The 27,599-nt window shown below is 40.2% G+C and overlaps 2 protein-coding genes across 2 annotated transcripts; both read right to left on the bottom strand.

Annotated features, from left to right (window-relative positions):
* Nucleotides 1-404: 404 nt before the first annotated feature.
* On the bottom strand, nt 405-18,389 carry trpm1a (transient receptor potential cation channel, subfamily M, member 1a). The gene is made up of 27 exons (XM_030765133.1): nt 18,303-18,389; nt 13,859-13,935; nt 13,302-13,500; nt 12,744-12,957; nt 12,259-12,383; nt 11,875-12,046; nt 11,012-11,186; nt 10,732-10,855; nt 8,809-8,881; nt 8,482-8,582; nt 7,965-8,138; nt 7,684-7,818; nt 7,171-7,221; nt 6,665-6,805; nt 6,464-6,493; nt 6,082-6,374; nt 5,733-5,961; nt 5,508-5,639; nt 5,257-5,382; nt 5,002-5,130; nt 4,452-4,703; nt 4,125-4,299; nt 3,493-3,513; nt 2,921-3,065; nt 2,358-2,560; nt 1,845-1,977; nt 405-1,638 (listed from the first exon to the last, which is right to left on the bottom strand). The coding sequence occupies exons 1-27, from the start codon at nt 18,387-18,389 to the stop codon at nt 405-407; spliced, it is 4,950 nt and encodes a 1,649-aa protein (XP_030620993.1).
* A 1,198-nt stretch (nt 18,390-19,587) lies between these two features.
* gtf2a2 (general transcription factor IIA, 2) lies at nt 19,588-23,052 on the bottom strand. The gene is made up of 4 exons (XM_030766777.1): nt 22,913-23,052; nt 21,821-21,925; nt 20,522-20,648; nt 19,588-19,826 (listed from the first exon to the last, which is right to left on the bottom strand). The coding sequence occupies exons 1-4, from the start codon at nt 22,982-22,984 to the stop codon at nt 19,801-19,803; spliced, it is 330 nt and encodes a 109-aa protein (XP_030622637.1). The 5' UTR covers nt 22,985-23,052; the 3' UTR covers nt 19,588-19,800.
* Between the last annotated feature and the right edge of the window lie 4,547 nt (nt 23,053-27,599).

Below are 27,599 nucleotides of genomic sequence, written 5' to 3'. Positions count from 1 at the left end.
GAATCTTGCCAAACAGACAAAGACCATTATTATCATTTAAATGTTTCCCTTTATTTCAGAATTTACCATAAAGAGGTAGATATTCTCTTTCCCTTTTTTTTTTTTTTTTTTTTTACAAATAAGTCACAATTGACTTCAGACATAATCTTTCAAATGAGCTAAAAGTCCCCCTCTTTCATTCAGTTTAGATTGAAAAAAATTATTATGCACAACACTTATTTGCTACAATTTTATGCTGAAAACATAAGCTATTTTGTGTTTCAAACTCCTGAAACTCTTCCTTCAACGCTTTAAATAAACGTGTTGCAATCCTTGATTTAAACTCAGAAAACTCAGTTGAATACTTACGCTAATCTGAACGTAGACATCAGAGCCGCACTTTGTGCTGCTCAGTGTATCCCCTTTCATGAGTCAGGCTGTGAGGTTCTTCTCTCTTTGGGGAGTGTCAGGCCTGTGTCATGTTGGTTGGTGCCTCCTTCAAATGCTCCAACCAGATCTTTCACACTGCTGGCTGCTCTTGGCTTGTCCAGGCCGTCACCCAAAGCCTTCACCTTACGTGGGTTTGCATTCAGACTCTTAGATCTGAGGGAGGGATAGATCCTATCCTCAGCCACAAACAGGTGATCTGTGTCTGTCTCATCATCTTTCTTCTCCTTCCCATCTTTCCGTGTCTCTTCTTTTGTTTTCTCCTTGTTTTTTTGCACCTCTGCTCGCTCCTCCGGTTCTTTGTCCGTCTTGTCCGTCGACGGTACCTCCCCTGGCTTGTCGGAGGATAACTCTGCAGACACTCGAGGTGTGTGCCCAAACAGGGATGGGTGCACTCTGTACTCAAAGCGTGGGGTCCAGCAGCCTGTCGTGGGAGATCTTATCGCCTGATCCAGCAAGCTGTTGGGCTCTGAAGCCCAGCTGCCCTCACCTTGTGTGGGGCTGTTTGCTGGGACATACACCATGCTGCTGTAAGACCTCTTGCTGGGAGAGACTGTGGGACTCAGCGTCTGACCAGGGTACTGCTGCAGAGCTCGTGCCCGCTCCAGAGGATATGACATCGTGGCTTCCAACTTTACTTTCTCCACGGCGACCCCAGCACGTTCTAGCGCTGCATCTAGTAAGCTAAAGGCGTCTGTTTGAGGTGCAGGGGAGGTTGGTGTGACAACCTGCTTAATCTGCTCTTCATCCTTTGACTCACAAGGAGATATAAGAATATCTACGCTCGAAGTGGACCGCCGTCTCTGCTTCAGTGGAACGACGTCCAGAGTCTGCCCATATTGTTGTACCAGGGGCTCGTTGCTACACAGGCTTCCCTGCCTCTCGGGCGAAGCCTGGCTCTTCTTCTCTCCCGTTTCCCCGGCGGCAGTTCGGTCCTCCGCATCCAGGTGCCAGCGGTACAGGCTGTAGCCATCAGAGCTGTTGATGCTGCTGTGCCTGAGCAGGGACGAAGGCTCGCATACCGACGAGGCGCAAGATCGTGTGCGAACCAGATCAGAGCGATCGACGCCGGCAAGGTGCTCCAGGGCGTTCATCATGCGCCCAGAGAACTCCTCCAGCTGACCCAAACGTAAGTCCACCGTCTGCAGAGTGGCCTTCATAGAGTGCTCCCGTTCGTTAACCTCTTCCAGACGCATAGACATATTCTCCACCCTGCGCAGAGAGAGAGAAAGGGGGAGAGATGGCTATGATGAATGGTGCCGCAATGATATTGAGGTGATGAATGCACATGTGTTTTCAGAGCAGGGTGTGAAGTGGTTTTCTGGGTAATATTTTTTGGGCAGAGAGGATGAAAAGAGTGCCTGTCTAAGGGTAATGGAGGAACACTCTGCTTTTGTGGATGGAAGTGAGGAGCATACCTCTCTGAGGTGACACGAATGCGCTCATCATTGGAAGACTGCTCCTCGTCCTCCTTCTCTCTGAAGTACTCCTCCACGCATTGCTCCTCAAACTCATAAAGACTCTTCAGCTCATCTGCACTCAGGATCAGCTCTGGGACAAAATCAACCATAATACACTCAAATCACTGAACGTAAAGTTTCACTGACAGACACAGAAGTAATGCAAACCACTCTTCATTTTTTAAGATAACTGTAGAGCATTGACGTACGTGATAATATGCAAAGTTGTGAGCAGTTTTAAGGAGTAGTTCACAGAACTACTGGTATCATAAACTGTTATAATTAGAACTGCAAGCAATGTAATAGAGCTTTAAGCTGTAAAAAGTGGAATGATGGTCGAAACAATTGGAATCATTTGGCTGGAGGCAAAAGCTCTGGTCTAAAAGCAACTGAGATGGAGATCCATGGTGGAAACACTATCCTCTTAGACTTCCCAAAGAGACGTAAAGGGAGTAAACCAGGATGACTTACTGAGGCCACGGTCTCTCTCGTCCAACTCGCCTTCCTGCTTCTTTCTGCAGCGGCAGCATAATCTCTTCAGCACGATGTAAATATGACTGAAAATGATGAGGGGAGGAGGCAGAACTGGCCTATCGTGAAACGTCATGATGAGCTGGTAACGCTGGAACTTCCACACTTGATTGGAGATGGATTTCACCTCAAAGAATGTGTTACTGCCAGAGGAGACACAAATGTCTGCTGAGACCTTTTAGATACCACATTCTTTATCATGATAACATTTTTTTTTTTTACCATTTGATGGTCACATCCATGTGTGTTGCTGGAGTTTCAAAACAAATAACTGTTGTTTCTGTCACTGCAGAATAAAACTTTTCACTGAATGTGACTCACTTATGGACTGCACTCTTTGCTGTGTAGATTAAGTATAATGTTAGAGTCCAGTGCAACGCAATCTGATGAGTGCGATATAATGCAGGTTTATGAGAGAGTAATGAGCTTGTTTACTATGTGGATGCTGCATTACAAATGACTACAGTGTAATGTTTTGTTACTGACTGGTGTCTCAGACTCACTTGAACACTGCGATGAGCAGGTTGACCAGGAGGATGTTGGCGACCAGTAAGTAACAGGCCATAATGGCAGGCGTTAGCCAGGCTCCAGGGATACAGGGTGGCAGTTTCTTTCCATCCTCATCATACATGTTATCACCACAGGGTGCTGCCACACAGAGCAAGCATTACAGAGGGATGTTATTTCAACTCTATATTTTTTCCACTGTATTTGAAATATATAATCCTCTGTAGCTACATTTATAGAAATCCAGAGCTTCTGTGGTACTCTGATCAAACATGATGACACAGTGGTGCCTAACTCCACAAGACTCTAACTGAACTCTGTGAACAGACATTGAACATTTTATTCACAGTGTCATGTGCACTGTCTAAAGTATTTAAAAACCACAAGGGTGGAGAAAACGGAGCTGTCTGAACACATAATGCTGTGAATAATGGTATATAAATGTAGACATTCTTTCCTTTTTTTCTTTTTTTCATCATTTATCTTCATTTATCCTCAACAGAATATGAATTAGGTGTCAATTTATGAGGAGAGCAAGAGAAACGGTGAATTAATTTGAGATACTCACGGTTGATTTCCATGGCATAGACTGATGAGGGAAACCAGGAATGGCAGAACATGAATAAAAACATGAGGTGGTAAGCAGAGAAAAAAAACCCCATAAATTCATAGATATTCATACAGAGGTGATACTACCTGAAAGTAACACTACAATTATACAGAAACAAACACCTCCAAAAACTTAAAACTTAAAAAAGCCACGACTGATCCCTTTATGAAGAGAAAACAAAAAAATCGAAAAAAGGATGAGAACTTAATGTGACATTCTTGCAGCTCATATGTACACGCACACACACGCACACACACTCACCACTGCTGTAATGATTGAGTATGAGGTATTTTACAGATAATGTATTATTAGAGAAATAATCGCAGATAACCGTAACTCATCTGACTTAATTTCTGTTCTACGCAATGCACATTCGGAAATTGAAACAAAGGGACAGGACAAACATACATTGCATACACACAAACCCGCAGAGGCGACGGATGAAGATGAGAATGAGAATGGTACAGTGGTGTGGTGTTGCTGAACTGTCTCCTCTGAGGGCACAGAGAAATCATGGTGATGGAATGGACTCAGATGATCATCCTCTCATGAATCAGGAAACAAAATCTTACTATGAATTCTAGTCTTACGGTCTATCGAGTCTGCAAACACCTCTCCATAGATCATCCAGTAGGGCATGTAGAAGATGTTCCTGGCCAGTCGCCATGTTGGCTCCTCATCTGGATGCAGGATGGCCTGCCGTGCCACTCCAAAACTCATCAGAACAACCAACATGATCACCACAAAGTACAGCATATCAATCATCTGCCACATACACACACAGACACACACACGCACACAGACACACACACACACACACACACACACACACACACAAAACAAAGGAAAGGTCAGGGCAATGTCCCACGATAATAATCATGCATAATGTCTATTGTAATATTATTCTCTGTGCTCACCATTTTACCAATCATCATGACGTATGGTCCCAAGTATTTATTAACTCCGAATATGTCCAGAACCCGTATGTACCAGAAGATGATGTCAACACAGTAGATGACACGCCCATAGCCCATGTAGGGCTCGTTCTGTAAACGTAACAGCAGTCCCATCAGAAACACCGTGATGGCCACCAGGTCTGTGATGTTCCAGTACTCCTCTAACCAGACGTTAATCTTCTGCCTCAGCTTCCCTGGCTCGGACATCAGTATCTATTCAACACACATGAATATGCATGCACAGTCACACACAGTCACACACACACACACACACACACACACACACACACACACACACACACACACACACACACACACACAGTGTTTAATTAACATTGAACAAATTCCAAAAGAGGTGTCAGTATCAGTGCCTATTCTACACATGCACATGCTGAGTCGTTTGAAATGATCATGAAAATATAAGTGAAAATATCAAACAAATTGTTGCTTTTAATCATCATAAATCCAAAGACAATATAGTCCCTAAGTGAAGAGAATGTATAAGCATTACCTGTCTGACTTTCTCCAGTCCCAGAGTAATGATGTATGAAATGACAATCCACTCCTGCAATGACGGCCAGCGCTCCATCTTCACCAGGATGATATAATTATACAGCATCAGATACACCATGTAAGCAATCTGGGGAACAGAGTTTCACACAGTTACATTCGCTGGACTCTGGACCGCCTGACATGCGAAGTTTTAATAGTAACACAGCAACATGTTCCATATAGTTATATTTTCCAGTTGTGTGGTATCACATACTGTGTTGAACCAAAACTTGGTAAAAGGTGCATTGTAGAATTCACAAATCTTCTTCCCAATGGGCACTGTTTTTTGTTTCTTCTTGCTGTTCTCCTCGTCACCTTTCTTAGATGCTACATCAACGCTCTGAAAACATATCACCGATGTACCATTTGTTATTACATTAGTTATAAAGTGTAGATAATATGCCATTTTAAAAGTCACGCTCTGCACCCCGCTGAGACTCTCATCATCATTTTTTTTCCCTTCACCTTGCTGGATTTGGTGTCATCCTCCTTTTCCTTCACCTCCTCTGCCTCTTTGCTGCCGTGGTAAGACACGTCGTCTCCGATCCGGAAATCCAGGAAAAGGATCGCCGGGGGAAATATGATACCAAGGATCACCTAAAATAACAGAGTTTTATCAAAGCTCACGTACACAGCCGTGCGTGTGCGTTGGTGTATGTGTTTAGGACTGTGTCTGTATGTGAGACACACCTTCAGGCCGTTGCTCTTGCCCATCCGTAGACACCCCATCCACATGTCAGTCAGTAGCATTTGGCTGCAGGTATGTGCAATGAAGTCTCTGTGTTTGGCTGCCACTGCCAGCTTCAGACAGGTGGAGTTGCTCCAGTTCTTCAGCTCGTACGTCAGCAGTTTCATCGCCACCTGCTCGTCGTGTTTATAGGACTGATCCAGCAGCTCATAGGCTAGCTGACCAAACTCCCTGGCAGAGAAAAAAGATAAAACAAAAAATTTTAAAAAGTTAAAGTAATAGTAACGGACACTACACTACCACCTGGAGTTCTGGTCTGGTTGTAAAGCGGTTTTGAGTGGTGTCACTCACTTTGAGTTGTTGTCCAGGTCCTGTGAGATGTCATCCACCAGTTCACTCTGTGAGGACTCATGGGCCATGGCTTTGTACAGTTTACAGGCCACTAAGGCTTTAGCCATGGCCTCCTCTCCTCTCTGCCACAGGAACAATGCCATCTTCTGACGCTTCATCAGCACCGCCCACACCATCAGTTCGTGGAAGGGGTACTGGAACCGACTGACCTCAGGGTCGTCCACGTCGATATCGACCTCCTCCTCTTTTTTCTTCTTCATTTTCTTCTTGCCTTTTGGCCTTGGGTCGTCATCCTGGAGGAGCCAGTCAGGGCAAAGTCTGAGTTGTTAAAACTAATTTAAGAAAGAGGCTGATTTTTCAAAATGAATTTGTTTTCCCTTACCTCCATCCCCAACAGTTTCAGAGCTTTGGGCTAGGGAAGAAAAACAGAGGGGGAGTCAGGGGTTTGACTGCGCAGAGAGGGCAACTGAAAGTGCCAAGCGGTAACATTATATTTAAATTTTTTTTTGTTGTTGTTTAACAGCTAACATCTAAGAGCTGAACATTCTGCAGTCTTCAGGCTGTATGGTTTGTCTGAACTCACTCTCTTTAAGCCATAGAGGTTGTTGTAGAGAGTGCGAAAACTCTTCCTGGTGTAATTACAGCGATAAGCTCCGCCCATGAGGTACTCCAAGACCAGCCCAATGTCAATCAGGGTGATTTGATAGTCTGGGGGGAGGTTTCCCTGGGAACAGCATAATTCCATAGTGACATTAGTACGTTATTGTTACATTATCATGATGATAGTTTGCATATGTATCCCCAGAAGAACCTAGTTAGAGGCTTAGATTGAGCTATTGTAAGCTTTAAAATGAGCTCACTAAATCCTCTGTTGGTTCTGCTGTCTAAGTGTTACTCATACACACACACACACAGACACACACACACACAAACACACACACACACTAATAATAGCATGGTGTTGCAGCATGTTTATGAAAATATTCATGCCATATGACACACAGAGAATTAATGTTTAATATAGTTGTATACCATTTAAACCACAAATCTGTTGTCATAACATGGATGTGAACTTTTCCAACCATTTACCTTTTTTACATCTCTGACCACAAAATGCAATGTGTTGGTTGGTCCCAGCCTCTGGAAGGAAAACAACATGACATGTACAGTGCACAAAATTTAGAGAAGGCGTCCTTTCATTAAGGGTTCTTACAATCACCCTGTTAGTTGCGTCCGCACATGTGCATCAGCACACACACATATACAGACCACCCACACACACATGCAAATACACACACACACATACACGCACACACATACACGCACACACATGCATACATTCATAAACACAAACCACCCACATCAACATATGTGTGGATGCAAACATACACACGCAAACATACACACACAAACATACACACGCATTAATACGCACACACACACACACACTTATATATATATGCACATACTATTGCTAAGACATTAAGTGCTTTTCTCTTCAGCAGATTATGAAGATTATGCAGAATTCTTCATTCAGTGGTTAAGTGATATTATGATGGTATGATAAACATACAAATGATATTTTCAAAATTACATCCTTACCGTATTGTAAAGTTCTTCCAGGCGCGGGATAGTGAGAAAATGGTGAATGTTGACACCGTTCTCAATCAGCAGCTTCACAAAATCTACTCTGTCCAGCACTAGTGCATCCATCATTGCTTGCTCAAGAGAGTTCACCTGACACACACACACACACACACACACACACACACACAGACATGACCACACATTGAGCAGTTATTCACGGTAAATGTAGAGGAATACTGACATGAAGGTAGAGGACTGGATATAGAGTATAGAGGCAGGGAGAAATGGACTCTTACCCAGTTGAGCAGCTCTAGTTTTCGAGGGTCAGTCTCTTCAGGAGGTTCCGGTTTAGCTTTGGCCCCTTTCCCTTTCTTACCACGGGCTGCTTTTCCCTTATTGGAGCGAGCGCCTTTTGGACTCTTTGGTTTCTCTGGTTGGGGTGTGGCTATGGATGGCAGGGAACTAGGAGGCTGCAGTGTGTGTGTGTGTGTGTGTGTGTGTGTGTTGGAAGAGTTAGAGAGGAAAAACCATACACATTTACATGTATTGTTGTTTACAGTTCATTTAAACATGAGTTATACTATTCCTGTTTAGACTGTAAAACACTGTGGTATGGTACGTAACCGAAATATTTATTGACTGTCCACTTTAGTTCTGATACCATTTCTCTAAAATGAGAAAAGGAGCCAAATATTTCTCAGACATCCCAGTGTCCCCATACAAAACATAACAGAATGAAACAGAGCAAAACAAAACATGTTCATCAGATTGCTGTATCTGCCCAGTATATCTAAGACAGATGATATAACTTACAGGCCAGTGCTGGCCGTGAACAAAGATCTGACTGCGGGCTATGTCCACACGGTTCCATGCCAAAGCCAGACTCAGCTGGTCTGGAGCTGAGGCATTTGTGCCTAAAAGAAAAAAGAAAAGAAAAGAAAACAAACAAACGAAAAAATTGTAGGCTGAACAGACCAGTCATTCTCACTGTGAATATACCTAGTTAAAATTAACTTTTAGTTCTGAACCTTTTATAGGATAAGATGTCTAATGAGACTTGATATTTATGAAGTTTTATGTGATTAATTAGACTTAAATATTTAATGAGATTTAATGGTTGGGATGTTGTAGAGTGTATACCTTTAAGCAGGGCTGTCAGGATGGCCATTTCAATGTCCTGCTGTCCCTCAGAGCCCATGCGGAAGACAGTAATCTGTTACAGCACAGACACACAGAGAAAAGTTCTACAGTTCCAATCTGTTACAGCACAGACACACAGAGAAAAGTTCTACAGTTCCAATCTGTTACAGCACAGACACACAGAGAAAAGTTCTACAGTTCCAATCTGTTACAGCACAGACACACAGAGAACAGCTCTACAGTTCCAATCTGTTACAGCACAGACACACAGAGAACAGCTCTACAGTTCCAATCTGTTACTGCACAGACACACAGAGAACAGCTCGACAGTTCCAATCTGTTACAGCACAGACACACAGAGAACAGCTCTACAGTTCCAATCTGTTACAGCACAGACACACAGAGAACAGCTCTACAGTTCCAATCTGTTACAGCACAGACACACAGAGTAATGTACGGTAGCAGCTCTTCACCAGAGAGCTACTGTAAAATAATAATAAAATAACTAAATAATAAAATAAAAGGAATTAAAAAAAAACAGCAAAAAAGCGACATTTAGAATCAGTCTTTGATGGATGAATTTTCAAAAGAAATGAAGGAACAGAAGTGGCTGGTTGTGTTTGTTGTTGGCATTATCTAAGTGTTGTTGTGCCGAAAGCATCACTTATTACTGCGATGAAAGTAAGATTTTTACATGCTAACAATTTTGTTTTAAGTACATTTTTTCAGGTGCATATGTTTTGTGTAATCTTTATTATTATGAGGCAGTAAAAGCAGTATTAAATCACTAGCACATGACGGTGTGCATAGGTCTTCTTATTTATTATGGAAGAGTGGCTTTAGCCTGAGGAGGAGGGATGTTATATGGATGTGAGTATAAAATGACTGTGATGTGGTGATGGAGCCCTTGGAGAGGTGGATATGCAGGGACACAGTGAATGCACAAAATTCTTTATTAAAAAAAAATATATATATATATATGAAAAGTATATATATACATATATATATATATGTATAACCATACAATTATTCTTAAAACAATTTCAAATGTGCCAAAAAGCTTATGTAATGAAAATATATAATGAAAACACTTCTTGATGTAATGTGTACATTATACACTGATGGTAGTAACGACTTGGAGGGACTGAAAATGAAAATGAATTAGTGGTAACACTTTAGAAGAGGGTTTCAGCATAACACACGTATTAAGTCTTAGAGAGCAGTTTTTAAGGTTTATCAAGACAGTACCTGTCTGCCTCATGAACTGAGCTGTTTTATTTTGAGTCTTTATACGTCACAATCTGTTGCATAAGCCTTATTTGACTATGGGGTCTGCATGCGATGTGCTTGTTCATGTTGTTTCTAATGCAATTAGTGAGACAATGAGTCTCATCAGATTGTGTTAAAAAGCCCTAGCTGGATGTCTTCTTTTAATTCTTACCAATAGCTCAGTAATAATTCACTGATTAGTTATAAATAAAGACAAAATCACCCTCCCATGCTAAAGTGTTATTGTGTTAGTGAGTTACATAGTAATGATGACAGATAATGTAACACAAAATGAGAATTCAAAGAAACACAGAAAAAACACAAATGAATTAATGAGCATATGAAATGTTTATTGTAAACAAATGCACTGAAAGTACAAGTTCAGAAATGGATATAACACATTTATATTATTTTCACATGAAGTCGATCACTGATGTCATTACTATTCCAAAATCACCGAGTCCGTGACAAACCTTGTGTCGTTCAACAGTCATAGTCCTCCTGTGTTCCCTCTAAAGGACCCTGCCTAGCTCCTCCTGCCCCACCTGCCATTTCTCTGTCTCTGTCTCTTTCTGTTTCTCTCTCTCTCTCTCTCTCTCTCTCCCTCTCCCTCTCTCTCTCTCTCTGTCTCTGTCACTGTCTCTCTCTACTCACCAGTTCTCGTTTCTTCATGCACTCCATAACCATGAGGTAGATTTGCTGGGCCTGATTGCGGTTGTAGTTGAAGGTTTTCTGAATGGTCACCAGGAGCTGATCTTTCACACTATCATTTACCAAGCTGCAGCCACAGAATGTGAGAGAGAGAGAGAGAAAAGAGATGCACAGAGGATGAAACACAAGATGAATGAACTGAGGAAGACAATAATTAAGAGAGGGTTTGACTGAGGATAGCATTTTGACATTGAGCTAGAGTTAGCATCGATAACACGCTCACCCATCTTCTTCTGAGTATTTGTGAGCAAATGATAAGATATCAGAGGCTCGTCCACTGCCGTCACACACCACCACAGGCACTGGAGGGTCCTCACGCAGGCTCTCCAGAACTATAGAGATCACATTCGGACCTCCTTCCAGAATGAGACACACTAGTGGCACTCCCTGACCGAGACCTGAACAAACAGACACACACAGACACACACAGACACACAGACACACAATCGACTCAATATTTTATCGTATACTTATATTGGTAATTACTTTGGATAAGTGTCAGTTTAGCTGGAGTCAGTTTAGATGATTAAATGGTGTTTTTGGCTGCAGTTTGGGGTGACGGCTGGATCTCCCTTTGCTGTCCCTGCCTTATATGGATCCCCAGGCATAGGATGACAAAGGGAAACCCAGGATGCCACAGGCTATCCAGCACTAGCCACCATTCAAGCAGGAGGCAGTGGAGGACACTGAGGTGCCTGCAAGTACCTTACCACCCTGCAGCTTTCCCACCTCACAGGGACAATCTGAAACTTACAGGTCAGCTCTGGCCCTAACACAAATAACATCACTTAACTCTAATAAGTTGCATCCCAGCAGTATATCGTGTACTCAGATCTTAGGATGCTCACCAACCAACCAGAAAGTCATTCATTTAACCTTGTTGATTTACAACTGTTTTGTGATGTCAGTGCTTTGTAAATATGCATTACTAAACAGTTACATGTAAAGATGTAGCATATCAAAACAATCTTACAGATATACCGATAAGTTTGGTATTTTCTTTAGTGTCAAATAAGGGTCATTTATAAACAGATGGGTAATATGTATGTACGTTTTTGTGAGGCCTGTTGTTTTGTTAAGACATACGTGTATTAATCTTTTGCAGCGAGATATGTTTCTCCAGCTGTCTGCGCAGGCGAACTTCTGCACCGTACTTCCCATGTGTCCCATTGTCAGCCAAGATGAAGTGAGAGTGGCTGTTATTGAGCACCGAGAGTTTGCTCAGAGGGTTAGACATAGTCTGATATGGCCGAGTCACCTGATTATGCCAAAAACAGAACACACACATAAATTTACACACACACAGCCTTACACGCCACCTCGGACTAGGGGCTACATCACTCAGAAACACTATCAGGGTAATATACGGAAGGTGTCAAAACTCCAATCAAACTCCACACTGCCTTTGTGAAATATATGTAAGAAAACATGTCTGAGATTCTTTGAATCAGCAGAGTTTTGGAAACTCACATCTCGACCAATCAGATCTTCCTTGTTCTCCACAATACCCCATGGTGCAATGCCAATGGCACAGACCTTGCCACGTGACTTGGAGGAGTGGTCTTTCAGTGCGTCGCCCACATGTCGGATTACACCTGAATGAAGAACAGGGATTAAGACACATCAGTATGATGACCTGCCAGGCTACAGAGAGACAATGTCGGAAATATTACTGATAAGGCTTTGAAATAACAATGAAATCTAACTGACTACATGTTCATGTTTGCTTAATTATATAAACTGTTAGAATGATGGTCAATTTGACACTTCCTCTAATATTTTTATTAAACTTCAGAAATGATAAATAACAGAAATAATGATAGAGATTTGTTGACTGAAATGACCGTGATGTAATTTATGTCTGAATTGCATCATCTAGCTAAGCTTTCGAAAGCTTTGCCCCATGCTGTATCTCACTGTTTCAGAGCTGCCTCTGGCATTGTCAGGGTAGATACCTGTGCTGACTCCCCCAGTAAAGATCCAGGCCCCTGTGGTGACAGCTGCTTTAATCAAGCCCTTTCCAAACACCTGCTTGAGTTTGGGCTGCAGGTCAAAGTTCTGTAAGCCACCGTGGACTGAAATAAGCAGTGTGGGAAGCTCCAGCTGCCACTCTTTCACCATCAGGTGTAACAGGTTGTCAGGCTTAGTGTCATAAGACACACGGATATACTGAAAGACAAAGAGACAGACACACACACATGCATATACGCACACACACACATGTACGCACACACACACACACACACATACACACAGACTGTTGAGTTACTGCAGTGTTATGTCACCCACAACAGAGAGAATGAAAAGACTTTTGGTTAACTTGTGCTGAACTCATGGATAAAGTCTGAAGAGTTATTGTGGACTCTCTCTAGAATGGGTTGGCGTTTAAGAGTCAAGCATATAGGGTTCTACGCTATATGTCATATATGTTATAGATCACAAGTCAAGGTTAGAGGCTATAGACATTTATAGACATTGTTTTATTGTATATAGACATTATAGAGAGCCGTTACCATAGCTTTGTTGGCATGCCCGCCTCCCTGGAACTCAATGATGCCATAGGCATCAGTTGGTGAGACTTGTGTGTGCTTAACGACAGACCATTTCTCCTGTGGAACCTCTGCCTGCACCACCTGACCATCCTCTGCGCTCTTATTGGTGGATCCAGGCAGGATGGCCACATGCTGATTTATCAGCTGACCACAGCTGCACCTGCACGTGAACACACAGCATTATAGAAACCTAATGAGAGAGTATTATCCCATAGCTTGCTCATTGAGACTGTTTACATGGAAACAAATTCCAGTGTTGCTTACTAGTTTATGCACATTTGTACAAATGCTCCATCCTACAGGCAAAACCTTCATATGGAGAGATTTTAAGTGGATTCCAAACGTAATTTAGAAATCCTGATTAATTTCTGTCTTTCTGTAATGTTTCAGCAGACTGTTGGTTGTTTGGTTTGATGTAATAGGATTTTTCTATATGCTTTATACAGCATGACAATGCAATAATCAACATTTGTTTAAAATTTGTTTAAAAGAGGGAGAGTGGGAATGTGAGCACTGACTTGTTTGGTTCCTTGCTGGGAAATACATGAATGCATTCTCTCTTCTGAAATGTCCTCTCAATCCAAGCCCTCTGAGTCTGTAGGATACACAAGAAAAAAATTACACTTTAGTATATTTCCTTATGATGTCTTTTCCGCATGCACTGGTTTGGTATACCTCCTGTCAAACTCATGACAGGCATGGTTTTGTCGGAACAACTGTTAAGCATTTTCTCAACGTCACCTGAGTCTGACCGCAGTGTCTGTTATCTTACCTCATTTGCTTTCCAGAATTACATCTGAACAGTCGTATATTTTTTAAATGTCACTGTGTCAGACTCCATATCTTACATCTTTTTTGGATCTAGTTTAGAACAGGGAAGTAAAATGTGAGAGAGAATATGCGTGTTTGTGCATGTGCGCATTCAGATACATTGTATCATAATGCAGTGATTATTGTTGCATTCTCTGCAGTGTCCCATGGTCTGCTAAGCAGCACTCTTAGTAAATGCATTCACTCTCCATAATAGCAGATTAGACTCATGTGCAAACAGAGAGCACCCCCTCCCACACACTCCTACACACTCAGACACAGAGGCTTACTTTGCAATGCAAACCTCTGTGTAATGTGGAGAAGGCTACTGGTGATGGTTGACATGGCAGATGGTCGAAGGACTGGTATAGTTTAGAATCTACAGATATACACTCAGTATTAGATCCCTGAAAGGCCAGGTGGTTTATGGAAGGGTCGGGATGAGAGGGCATAACTGTTTTCATTTTTATTCCATTACAGCTCTAGGATGTTCTATCTGAAAATGTTTGCCCCTCCATCATGCCCTCATTTAGTCAAATAATCAGCTTATTTACCCCATTGGGTCAGGAGCCCAAACAGATTCAAGACTATGGATAGTCACAATAATCCTGACCTGTTGCTTCACGGAAATTATGATATCCCAGTATCCAGTCAAGAAATAACCATCACATTTTGGCTAGCAATGATTTTTCTACACTATGGTAAGATTTGATCTAAGTCAAAGCTCTCGTATGACTAATCTTTTAATTTAAAAACAATATAAGCCTTAAGCAGAACATCATGAAGCAGCATTGAGGAGATGCATTTAAGACAGGAAATGACACAAGATACAGGACATATCAAAGTGAGAGCTCACTGGTACGAGAAAGGCACTTACCGCAGATGTAGCCTGCTAGAAGAACGGTAAGAGAGATCTAGGCTAGGGCTGCAGTGATGCAGAGAGTATTGGTTGAGCTGTGTTCTCTGTGCTGTCTGTCCGAGCCTCACTCTCACTGTGGCCCACATACCCGTGCACAGCGGCTGCCTTTATGCAGCACAGCTCTCATGAGGGGCATGTGAGCTGGCCTTCTGTCTCACAGTCCCATGACCATGCCTGAGAGTAATCCTTCAGGGACCTCATGATCAGCTCACTGCCACACTGCCCATTCCACCACATGCTTTTTGGATGTCCACCATTCTAATCTTCCACCAAGCCACCTAATGCTACCCCCCCCCACCCCCCACCCCTCGAGGGCAGCCTGATGTGGCTTCAAAAATTACAACATGAGTTTCCTCTTTTGGCTCCTTTTCTTTAGCATTCAAGAGATTTAATATTGTGTAATAGTTCTGCTAAGTGTTCTGCTAAGTGACAGTAAAATAGAACTGTGATAAAGAGCTACTTTGGTATGTACATTTCTTGGGAGTCAGATTATAGGTTTGTATGGTTCACTTAACATAAGCAGGCATCTTATGATACACACTGCACAGAAATTCCAGAAGCAAATTTGCTTTATTACAGAAATGTACAAAAGCTGTCCTTGTTCCCTGATCCATTGACAAAATCAAATAAAATCGTTTATGAATAATGAAAAATGCTGATAATCTCCTTTCACTAAGCACAAGCAGAGCATGTCAGATGTTAGTGAAATGGTTTCAGGGGATCTAAGTAAAAATATTTGGTTGAGCCCTGTGTTTGTGTGAAATGTGTACTTTGACATCTGTCAGCAGCTTTGCTTTTAACTAATTTTGCTTTGAGTGTTTTAGACTCACATAACACCTAAATCCTGGTGGGTTTTAGTCTGAGAAACACATATTTGGCATTTCTTATGTATAACCGAGATCAGTTTAATGTAAACATATACTTTCATCTCACTGCAAATGGAAAAGTGTTTTGATATGTAACATTTTCTCTGATTTCACTTCAAGTAATAAATTAAATAACTGCCCTACTACAAACACATTAACATTCTGAGGTTGTAAATTCACGCCTTTGCTTAATCCTTTACTTAGACACATAGAATTACTGACTTACATATGTGATAACTTTCGTAGACATATATGATTTAACCAATACTATGAGCATCCTGACACATATCAGAATGTGTGTCTTGACTGGCTTTTATTCAAACATGCCTGTCAAATGAACCACTGCTAACTTCATTATGGGTTCTTAGGAGAAGCTAAACTCCATCCCCAGGAATGGATGATCTTTCTCTAAGCTAATTAATCTCACTGGCTGCCAAAGGTAATACAATGACCAGCATTTGTAAAGAGGCAGAAAAACGTGCTCAGCATTACAGAGGAATTACAAAGAAACACAATAAACAATGGGAACAGCTGGAGTTTGCAGAGCACCGAAGACCTCGCCAAATAGATTCTTGTTTGTGCATCATACAAAATATTTAAATATCTTCATGAATAGTTAAGGCCCAATTTGCCATTGAGTTTCCTGTTTATCAATATCAAGGTTTACAAGAAATCTACAACAGTTAAAACAAACGCACTGTGAGGTCTAGTCTCGTTATAAAACAGAACTGCACTAAGAAGGACAGGGATTTACAGGCTTTATATAAGCCTCATTAAAAGTTAAAGTCTGTGGCTGAAATGAGTTTTTGTAAAACCTGACCAATGCAACATGCTTATTATGTTCTGGTTACAGCTGCTGTACTCTGGGTTGGAATGTCTGTGTTGAAAAGGCCACTGTGATGTCTTCTCATCAAAATGTAATTCTTTACATTCTCTCAAAGCAGAGGAGCAGAGAGTGGGTTTCAGCTGAAGAAGCCACCAAATGACAATAGGCTAGAGACTGGAGGGGTTAGGATAGAATAAGGTTAGGACATGTTCACAGAGTGTTCTGACATAATGCAATGTATTGCACTGAAACACTGACATGCACTTAATACAAATACTTTCTGTCTCCCCTTTTGTCTTGCACTTTATAACCAAATATAGGGTTGTACATAGAAATATTGTCCTTGTAGGCTTTGTAGACAAAGATTTCTGCCTTTGTTTATATATACATTTAATGACAAAATTAAAAGAATAAATGAAAAATAAATATCTAGGTTTTGAATATGGCCTAAAAGAACCATTCTGTTACTTTCCCATGAAAAAGTTCTTTCATGACTTTTGTTCGTGATAATTTGTAATTACATTTCCCTTTAATTAATAGAGTCAATATGGGCTTATGTATGGAGCACAGAGAGACTGACAAACACTTAAAACTAGTGCACAACAGGTATATGTACAAGAGCAGAAACATACATAAAAATTTTAGGTAAACATGGTATCTAATTCTTAAGATGTGTCTGTCTTCGGCACATCAAGTTAGCTGATTGCTAAGCAACTATCTTAGAGATCCCCTCATAAAAAAATCATAGTTATTTGAATTTATCAACATACCCTAAATATAACCTTCTTGTGTAAGTGAGACGTTGTTCATTTGTGTTTGAACACCTGTTTTTGCAATTCCTCAAAAATACGATTTTGTTTTAACACCTGTTTTTGCAGTTCCTCAAAAATGCAATTTTGACTTTTTGTATTGCACAAATACAAGAAGCTTCTCTACTTTTTAAATTTTTTACAAGGCATGTTTCAAAAGGCAGATATAAAACCAAAATGTTTGTGTTTTTCTGTGAGCATGTTGAAACCATATATAGTACTTTGCATTAATCACACAAGAGTGAGTATTAGAGTGAATGAAGCACTAAGCTGTCTGTGCTGCAGTTTTCACTGAGCCATTACCAGAGATTAAAGGACAATACTGAGATCAGGTCCCGAGTATGTATGAATGTCAACATATATTACTCTCCCGGTAAACAGAATAAACATATCTCTGTGGTATGCTACAGTCTGAAACCATCTACATATGTGATGAAATTTATGATCACATCAAATGCTTTTAATTTCTGGTTTTTAACTCTCAAAGACCATGTTAACATTGATTTAAAGTGTCACTTTTTGTCCAAAATACTATCCTTGTTCAAAAGTACTGCTATGACAAAAGTGAAGCGTTTTTTTTGTTTTGTTTTGTTTTAACATCTATCTAAATTTCCTAAGAGTACACAACGTGACATTCAGACAAAGATTTCTTGTCTCTGCCTATCTCATGCTCTGACAGAGAGGCACTTGTTGCCAGTGAGGAAAGTTAGGGTTGAGGATTTGGACTCTTACCTTCTGAGAGCCTGAGGAGGTCCTTTTGATGGAAGATCGTTTAAAGGAACCACTGCCCCTCTTCCCACCCAAGATCCTGTTGTCCATGGCAACAGAGCCAAACCCCTCTCCTTATCTACCTGCTCAGATATCCTGCCAACATTTGTCTCCTGACCTAGTTCTACACTCACATAAAAAGACCAGTGAACCAGCAGAGAGGTCCAGCTGGAAGCTGGGGCACAGGCAAACTTGTTTGAGGGAGAGACAGTAAGAGATAAAGAGAAAAGTCCGACTGACCAGCGTTAGGCTGACAGACCCCCGTGCAGTATCCCTGTGTGTGTAATCAGGCTTAATGGAGTTGCTCCTATGAGCGATGCTCTTTAATGCAAGAGATTTAATAAATGGTGATTGAAGGTAAATCTACTTTGGTAAAAGTCAGACCAAAAAGGCTTTAAATGCTAAATAAAAGCACTAGACTGTTGGGAGTATGATTTGGGTAGCACTAAGAAATGGAAGTACTGTGTGGTAACACGTGTGGAGTTTCTGTTCAGTATAAAAAAAGGTGTTAGAACTGAATATCTCCAAATGTTACGCTGTAGTTTTTATCATCCATGCCACATATAAAATCACACATTAGCAGTGATATACTGTGAAAAATTTCCCATTTAGCCAAGTCATTTTAAGACGCATATAAATTCATACAGAGACCAAATATGATATATCTTGTTTGATGCTTAAATTAACAGAGTTTACTGATAGCCTATATCATTACATGCATGGAACTGTGGGTATAAACTCAATAGACTGTCTTTTGTTTTCCTAAATTTAGTCCCACTGCATATTAGGAGATTGTGTTACACAAATGGAACCAACTTGTAAATCATGTTAATGCTAGTATTATCTCCTGTGAGGCACCTTCAACAGCCATACCCATTTACATTTTAAGTATAACATTCCAGTTAGCAAAGTAGTGCTACAAATTCAGGGAACGCAAGTGGCTTGCTGTTAGCATTGCTGGATCTTTTTTATAGAAATAAATTGATGCTTAGAAATACTCTGCAAGTCATTTTATCCATGAATAATCCAGTACACAAGACAGGTCAAGGCAGGACCTTGATTTAATACCCCTTCACAATGAATCATGATGGAGATTCCTAAACCATTTCCCATTTAAAAGGTCTAACAGAAGAGTTTGCAAGCAAAAAAAAAAAGAAAGAAAAAAAGTCACACATCTCCTTTTAAAACAAGTTTATTAAGGGATTCAAACAAAATAGTAGTAAATGGGGAGACAAGATAACTATGAAAGTTTGACATAATATATAAAAATGCCATGATATTCAAGGCCTTGACTGGTCCATGCTCTTCCCAATGTGCCGCGTATCCGGCTGCAGTGAAGCAGGACCGAGTGCCGTCCTCTGTAAATAAATAATACTATATACACAGTCCTGTCTGTGTGTGGTCGTCCTTCACCTCCACGTTCTCAGTCAGCATGGTACTCCTCTTCCTCTTCATCTCTCTCTCACTCTGCTGCATTAGAGCCAGTGTCTACAACAGAGCAGGAGGAGGCGTCAGAAAAACATAACACAGCATTATCAAAACAAACTGCACTACAACTTCACGTTACTTGTCTGTATTTTAGGAATATAAAAAAAAAAATCATAGACTGAATAATGCACTAAAACCATACATGGTTTCTGCAGTTCTTGTCACTGGCTTGTGTGTGGTGAGACATGCTGATTTAAGCTTGTTTTGCTTTGCTCTTCTTTAGGTTGATTTAGACAAAAGCAGATGGAAAATAACTCAAGGCTTTAAGCCTCTATAAAACAGGGCCACTTCATCACATGGATCAACCGGACCTTGACTTTTTTTTTTTTTTTTAACAAAACAGTGTTAGTTTATATGTATAAACAAACATAAGACATTTTCTCAAGATTACACACATGCCTTGGCCATCTAAACTTTTTCTTGTTTTACAGTTAGAAATTAGATTTATTTTTCCCCCTCAGTGATCTACGGACGCTGGGCTCAGGGTTACATCTGTACACTTAAGAAATCAATTGACCACGATAAAAATGCTGTTCTTGCACACAATTTTCTTTAATCATGATGAACCTGGTCATTTAACCTAGTGTTTGTTGCTGAGACATCAGACAGAGTGTGATGCACTTCTGTACTCAGTGTGCCCTTACAGGATATGTATGTTTACACTCAGCACAGTATAAATATCATGAATCTCTTACTTTTTCCATCACAGGCCACAATCTTAACTTTATCCACTTTCACCAGGTCAGTGACCTCTCGGAACTCCACATCATTCAGAACAAACGTCCACACGTTGTCACAGAATCTGTATGTATTCAGCGACCCCTGGAGGTCGGGCAGAGAACAGCAATAATTAGTCACAAAGAACACAGTCTCCACAACCAAATATTTGTTTTTGTGCAGTCAGTTAGAGTCGTGAATACTTCAATGTGTTGAGTCAACATGAGTAATAAGGAGAGAAAGTAACAAACAAGAAACAGAGAGGCTTATATTTGTGATTACTGGCAAAGCAACAGTCCTCTGTGGTGCCAGGCTAAATGTAAAATGACATTGCAGAAAAGTTTTCATTTTTCACCGACATGTCCTCACCTTTGTACAAGTCAATAGATGTGTGTTTGATGTGCTGAAACTTAATTTGATTGCTGAGTTTAAACATATTAAAATTAGCATCCTCATGTGGAAGCCAAGTAAGTTTGTAAGCTACACTTGCCTATCACAGCTTTTATGCTTTACTGATCAAAGCCTGTAGTTTCCTTGCCAGCTATGCTGAAAGATGAAACTGAAAGATACCACAAAATTAGAACATGGTACATCTTGTTTGTCCCTCAACTGTAGAACGACACGCACTGAAGCACATTACTTTTACTCTGAACGAGGTTACTGGGGTACCCTGCTTACAAACTTACTCTGCTGTGCACATATATATTTGCATAATGACACACCGATGTAATATAGTTTTACCAATCAAATTTGAAGGCTTCCTCTGAAATATGTATGACAAACTAAACAATGTGTGTCTTCACAGTTTATACTGAAGTTGTCATCTTGATGTTTTATCTCTCAAATGAAAGTATAATAAGATGACTGGCTTGGTGATTTTGTGTAAAAGCTTTGGTGACTTTGGGCAAACGTGACTTGTCGCGTTCCTATGACTGTGTTTCACAAAGTGAACGCGACTGTGAGCATGCAGTAACTCAGCTGTCAAATCTTGTGGAACGCATTAAACCACCATCTAAATAGGTAAAACATGGTGAAAATTATGAATCTCAAATCTTAAAATCTCAGACACAAGTGGCTTGTCCACCAGAAAGAAAAGAAAAGCAGGTGCTATTAGTCAACAATCCACAGAGGGTCACAGGGTAATTAACATCAAATAATACCACATATGCAAAGGCCAAGCAACATGCAGCATAAATCATCACTGCTGTATTAAGCATTTCATTCGTTATCAGTGCCAAACACCTGTAATGTAAACTCCACCAGGACTCAGCACTCACCCGGAAGTTCACTCTGTTGCGCACCCGGTTGGCCAGAGCAGTATTGATGGCTTTGTCAAACTGAAGCAGTACCTGCAGAGCTAACTGTGGGGTAATCTGTTGAGTCTGGGGGAAAATGTAAATCAGTAAGGGTCATTGCTCATCCTCTCGAGAAAAAAAAAACTTAATACAGCTTGAGTTTCATCACTGACATGTATTTGCACTCAAACTGAACAGGTTGAGGTAAAACCAAGGTGCAATCAGCTGCAGACATAGCATATGGCAGCTACACATGTGCAGCAGAAGCTGGATAATGTTGTACAAGCTGATTAATGAGTTGGTCTGATGGTGGGTCAAGCACCTCGCTATCCATACCAACAATGTGCTCCAGAAATACAATGAAATGTAGTCTATATTACGATCTGCATTCATTTGGGGGGCAAAAACCTTTGATATTCCTTGTAGAAATAGACTGTACAATACTTTGGAGAGTGTCGTTAGCCTCATCCGAAGGCACTATAGAAGTTAAACCGATGCAAAATCATTTTGACCACAAACTAGGTTCAGCTTCAGAAACGGACAACTTATTCGGCTCGACCACGTAGCAATTTAACGCTCAGCTGTGACTTGATAATGAATCACTATTGGTGAGATATCGCCCTTGATTCTGAGATGCAATAAAGCAGGCTATGATGTTAGCAAATCTTTTTGGTGTGCCGACCGTTGCTTATTTAACGATAAGGTAATTATCATTAACACTGCACGTAACTACTCGCAATCTTAGACAGCTAGTCAATGTATGAACTAGTGAGACTTTGGTCTTGAAATTCCAGATCTTCACACAGCTAAGTTAATTCTTGGAAAGCTAGCGTTAGTAGTTAATGCTACTCAGATTTCCTGACGATAATTCCCAGAGGTCGATGATTTATCTTCTTCAATGACAAAGTTTTGAACACGAGTACTTCAGCGAAATCGGATACATGTGCCGAACATTGAGTAAATGAAGGTGTAACAATGTCTACTGCCTTTGAAGCTTGTTGAGCTAAAGTACCTTGATAAATTAACTACAGCTAGCTACTCAGCTAACCTGTTTGTTTAACAGCAGAATCTTACCTGAATCAGTTCATCGAGACTCTCTTGGAGACTGTTTCCTAGCGTCGTATTTCTGTAAAGCTGATACGCCATTGTGGTTGTCGAATGAATAATATCTGATAAGTTGTAGACAAGTTATCAACTCTCGTTTATACACCGAAGCTACAGATATTCCCTTCTTTTCACTTCCCCGAATTTCTTGAGCCGAAATCGCACTACGGAATGCCACAAGGACAAATAGTGCGGACAGTGAGGAAAGGATTTTCAATGTGCATATTATCAAGACAGCAGAACTTTTTATTACTGAGGCAATCCAATTCCCCAGTATGCGGTAGCAAATAGGGTGATACTCTCCATACTATTCATAATGTTTTACAGTCATGGCTATCCAGTCTGCTAGTGAATAATATTTACATGCTAACTTGCCAACGTGTTCAGTTGAAGGGCACAGGCTACTGAGGAAGCATTTAAAAAAAGTTCAGTCAGTTGCTCCATAACGCCAGTAGGTGGTAGCAGATTACAAGGATTTCTTAAAAAAAGCAAGTTGGAAAAGGAACAATTTCATGCCACGATAACTCTTTAATAAGGGCCAGTGAGGTTTTACTGAAATGTTTATAATTGATAAGTCAGCAGTCATGTTCGATATTAGTTTAGATTAACTTGAAATTATTATTTCATACAGGAGATAATTCGATATTTAGAGTGCAGAACTACCTAACGTCTTATAAACGTGGGATGCATTGTTTATGAGTGGTTCTTTTTAAAGCCTTTTTTAAAAACTTGGATGTTATTATAGATACGTATAGTTTATTATCATTGGTTTACCTATCCTAATAACTGATTTGATTTGCATTCGCTGTTTTTGGCCGAAGTCTTATCAAACATGAATTGTGTTATATTTTCTGTGGCAGTTTATAGGTACCATTGGCAAGTTAGCATCAACCCACGGTTTGTCTTGCGCAGCCTTAGAGACACGGCAAGGCTACGCATACAGGGCAATTCGATTATTCATTAATAAAATTATATACAGACAAATGAAGATGCCAGCGGTAGTTGCTTGAATAAGCATCTACACGCACAAATACGTCGATAAATTATTGTTTTACTGAAATTCTGTAAAGCACTTTCAATGTTCCACTATTACAAATTATTGTTTGGTAATGGATGGAGATGTTTAGAAATAGATTTAAAATGACATGTTTCTGCATAGATTTCATTTTTTAAGAGAATGCAAATAAGGTACACTGTAAATACAAAAGCAGGTATGCAATTATTTGGATACACTGAGGCAGTGTGGGCTCAACACAAACCAAACTATTAAAATTGATCAATGACTCTGTTTTCCTTGCGTTAAAGTAATTGCGTTCGTTTAGCTTATTCATCTCCTCGTGCTCATGTGTTTGTGCGCACTGGAGGATGCCGAGTTATAAACGATGATGGATACTGAGAAACATCTGGAAATGGGAGCTTTTCCTTTCATTTAATTGCTATGTCGAACTGAATTACCAAGGAAATCTAAAAGCACGAACGATAACACATTTTTCTAGACTTTGTCCACGTGCTAGAGATTTATTTGATGTATTTATCTATTTATTTTCTGGCATCTTAAATATTTTAACAATTTTATTTAATCTCACTTCTCATAATTTAATTGAAACATGTTAAATTTCCGTATGTCAAGCCTTCCTTTAATAACAGCAACTGAAACAACTTGTAAATGCATATCTTCACAGCGAATTTGTCCTTCCAAATGTGTCATGTCTTTTTATTACAGCTGGGCAGAGATCATAAAGAGGATCAGAAAACAAATAATCCTATTGAAAGGAAATAGTATTTAGTATGGTCCTTCGGTGAAATTCAAAATGTTAAAACATTGCCTCGTGGGCTGCCCTACCTATTGCTGCCTGTATTTTGTAGAGGTGGTTTTACATGTTTATTGTTGTTGTTGTTGTTGTTGTTGTTGTTGTGTTGAATCTGTGTCTGTGTTCTCGTTGCTAAGTACAAAAGAGCAGCAGAACTTTTTTGTATTCTATAAGCATATTCATAATTCCCCTGACAGTACTGATATATGAGATACAGATTCCACATCACATTATAAAGGAAACTTTTTTACAACCGCTGTTATGCCTGCAACAACAGGAAACATCAGCACTAAAATACACTGAAAACTGGACAAAAGTTCATACTATACAAGACAAAAGGTTTCATACTGTACAAGAGTCCATCTAATGGGGGATCTCAATTTCACTGATTAGTGCAATAATAAATTGTTACTTTATTAATTTATTCCTTTACTCCTTGATAGTCTTTGATATATTTGTGCTCTTTGTTTTATTTAAATTTTAAGAAGAGCGCATCATTATTAAGGACAAAACAGGTAACAGGTTTAAACAAAAGAATTTTAGAAGCATAAAACCATGAAATTGAATGAATATTTAGGAATAGATTGAATATTTATTTGTACAAATGAGGAAACAGTTTTGAAAAAGACTGCAATGACAAAGAAAGGTTGTCAAAGTAGTGTAGAATTCACATAAGTTACAAAAGTAACCTAGAGATAGTATATAACTCAGTCCTTTGCTAAATAAATAAGAAATAAATTCAAGTTCAATTCACTTTACAACAGTGTGTGGATGTTTGACTGAAGGTGCTCTAATGAATTTCTTTATCATGAATAGCATCTTTGCCTCTGTTTTATACCTTTTAAGAGTGTTACTTGTTATTTGACTCATCCTTGTCCTCTTAAAACAAACTGTCTACCCATTGCACATGATGTGAGATGTTTATAACTAAATCACAGCTATATAATGAGCTCTGTGTTAAAGACAGGAGTGCTTAATGCTGATGATTAGACTATTCATCAGGAACATTTTCAGTCAGATGATAATCTAATCTGCAAACAAATAATTACCTAAGCCAATGGGAACAATTAACACAAGTATGCCCCAGAGTCGTCGATATGCTTAGTTAATTATCTCATTATCATGCCCCAATATGATTAACTACAAACAGCTCACTTGAACACTTTGCTCTGACGTTTGCTGTTTTTCTCAGCTCTATGTATGCAGAAAGTATATAGCGTATACAGTAAATGCTGTACCAACCAAGACATTTAAAGATCATTAAGGTTTTCTCAAATGTGAAGGATTCAGTGCCGTGACCAGCACTTTGCAACAAGATTTATTTTACAGTAGAACACTGTGGTCAATGTGCTAACGTAACTGCAAAATGTAAAAACATATTTAAATGATTAGATATTTCTAACATTTCAGCATCTCGTGGGATGTCTTTCAGTTACGGTCAGTGTTAATGAGCTGGAGTGCACGTGTCGTTCACATTTTACTCCAGTTTACACCAAACTATGCTTTTTAAGTCACACCCACATCATGAACCTCTCCCAGCCCTGCTGAATCCAGCATAGGTAAACCGAACTAGAGAGATTCTGACCAAAACAAACCCCTTCCAGACATCATAATCTGCGCTGGGTCACATCATGGCTCATTAGTCCTGTGAGTGATGAGCAGATCTTCCCGTCTGAGCAATTGTATTTCTTTGCTGCAGCTGGGGGTTTGCAAGCTCGGAGTATCAGACCTGTCTCTTGCCAACGCTGTAAGGCTATGGCCTGAAGTCCCTGTAGAAACAACATTATTCAAAACTTTCACATCTACTGACAGCAGGAAAAATGGGTTCCTTCATCTGTCTCCTCTTCTTTATAATGTCTAAACTATAAAGTATGTTAAGTCTGTCATGCTGATGTGTGGAAGTGCAATAAATACACTTTTACTGTTTGCATGATGGTAACTGACCACAGTATGCTACTGTAAGATAAATCCTCTTGGAAACTGATGGTCACTGTACTGAATCCTTTATGCTTGAGAAAAATTTTAATAGTATCTTCATCTCTTAGGTGGTGAAACATTTACTAAATATATATCATATAGTCTATTCATGCCCTGTGTATGTCCAAGTACCAACGCTTGTTCAAGCGCCGCAAGGTTTTATGCTCAGCTAGACGGAAATGTATTCACTGAGTTTTCTTCAAATTTCCTGAACAGCTTGGATCTTCAATTAGGTGTACAGTGTTGATGAGCAAGGCTGTCTTTCACCGAGAGCAGCAGGAGTGCTGCCCTTTATTCTGAGAACATAAAAGACAGTTGTCAGACACAGAGCATAATACACACACACAGACACAGAGACACACGGGCAACTCTCTCTCTCTCTCTCTCTCTCTCTCTCTCTCTCTCTCTTTCCCCCTTACACTCACTCACACACTCTTGGGGGAGGAGCAAAGAAAAACGATCATTTCCCCTGGGTCTACCACCCCCCAAATTAATTACTGCGATTCAGCATTTTTAAATGGGCCACTTAATAAAGCAGCAGCATAATTAAATTTCCAGCCCTATGACCTTGAGAGCACTTCATAGATAATGAATGATATGAGCAGATAATCAACACAGACAAAACTCTCCATCTACACTCACTCACACACACACACACACACACACGCACACGCACGCACACACACACACACACACACACACACACACACACACACGCACACAAACACGCACACACACACACACACGCGCGCGCGCGCATACACACACACACACACACACACACACACACACACACACACACACACACACACATATACTCAAGGTCATGTATAGAGCGCACCCTGAAGACAGACAGCCATTAAACATCT

The sequence above is a fragment of the Chanos chanos genome, chromosome 2, assembly GCF_902362185.1.
Source record: "Chanos chanos chromosome 2, fChaCha1.1, whole genome shotgun sequence".
Lineage (NCBI taxonomy): Eukaryota > Metazoa > Chordata > Actinopteri > Gonorynchiformes > Chanidae > Chanos > Chanos chanos.
Note: the sequence above shows the minus strand (reverse complement) of the source record. Positions and strands in the feature narration are given on the sequence as shown.

Bases quoted from the DNA above. Each gene is read 5' to 3' on its own strand.
- trpm1a (XM_030765133.1), bottom strand. From the start codon at position 18,389: ATGGACAACAGGATCTTGGGTGGGAAGAGGGGCAGTGGTTCCTTTAAA. The intron at 8,139-8,481 runs GTAAGTTATATC...CACACACTGCAG, and splicing joins TTCACGGCCAGCACTGGCCT to CCTCCTAGTTCCCTGCCATC. The intron at 4,300-4,451 runs GTGAGCACAGAG...TGTATGTGGCAG, and splicing joins TCATGATGATTGGTAAAATG to ATGATTGATATGCTGTACTT.
- gtf2a2 (XM_030766777.1), bottom strand. From the start codon at position 22,984: ATGGCGTATCAGCTTTACAGAAATACGACGCTAGGAAACAGTCTCCAA. The intron at 21,926-22,912 runs GTAAGATTCTGC...ATTTTCCCCCAG, and splicing joins GTCTCGATGAACTGATTCAG to ACTCAACAGATTACCCCACA. The intron at 19,827-20,521 runs GTAAGAGATTCA...GCTCTGTTGTAG, and splicing joins TGTGGCCTGTGATGGAAAAA to ACACTGGCTCTAATGCAGCA.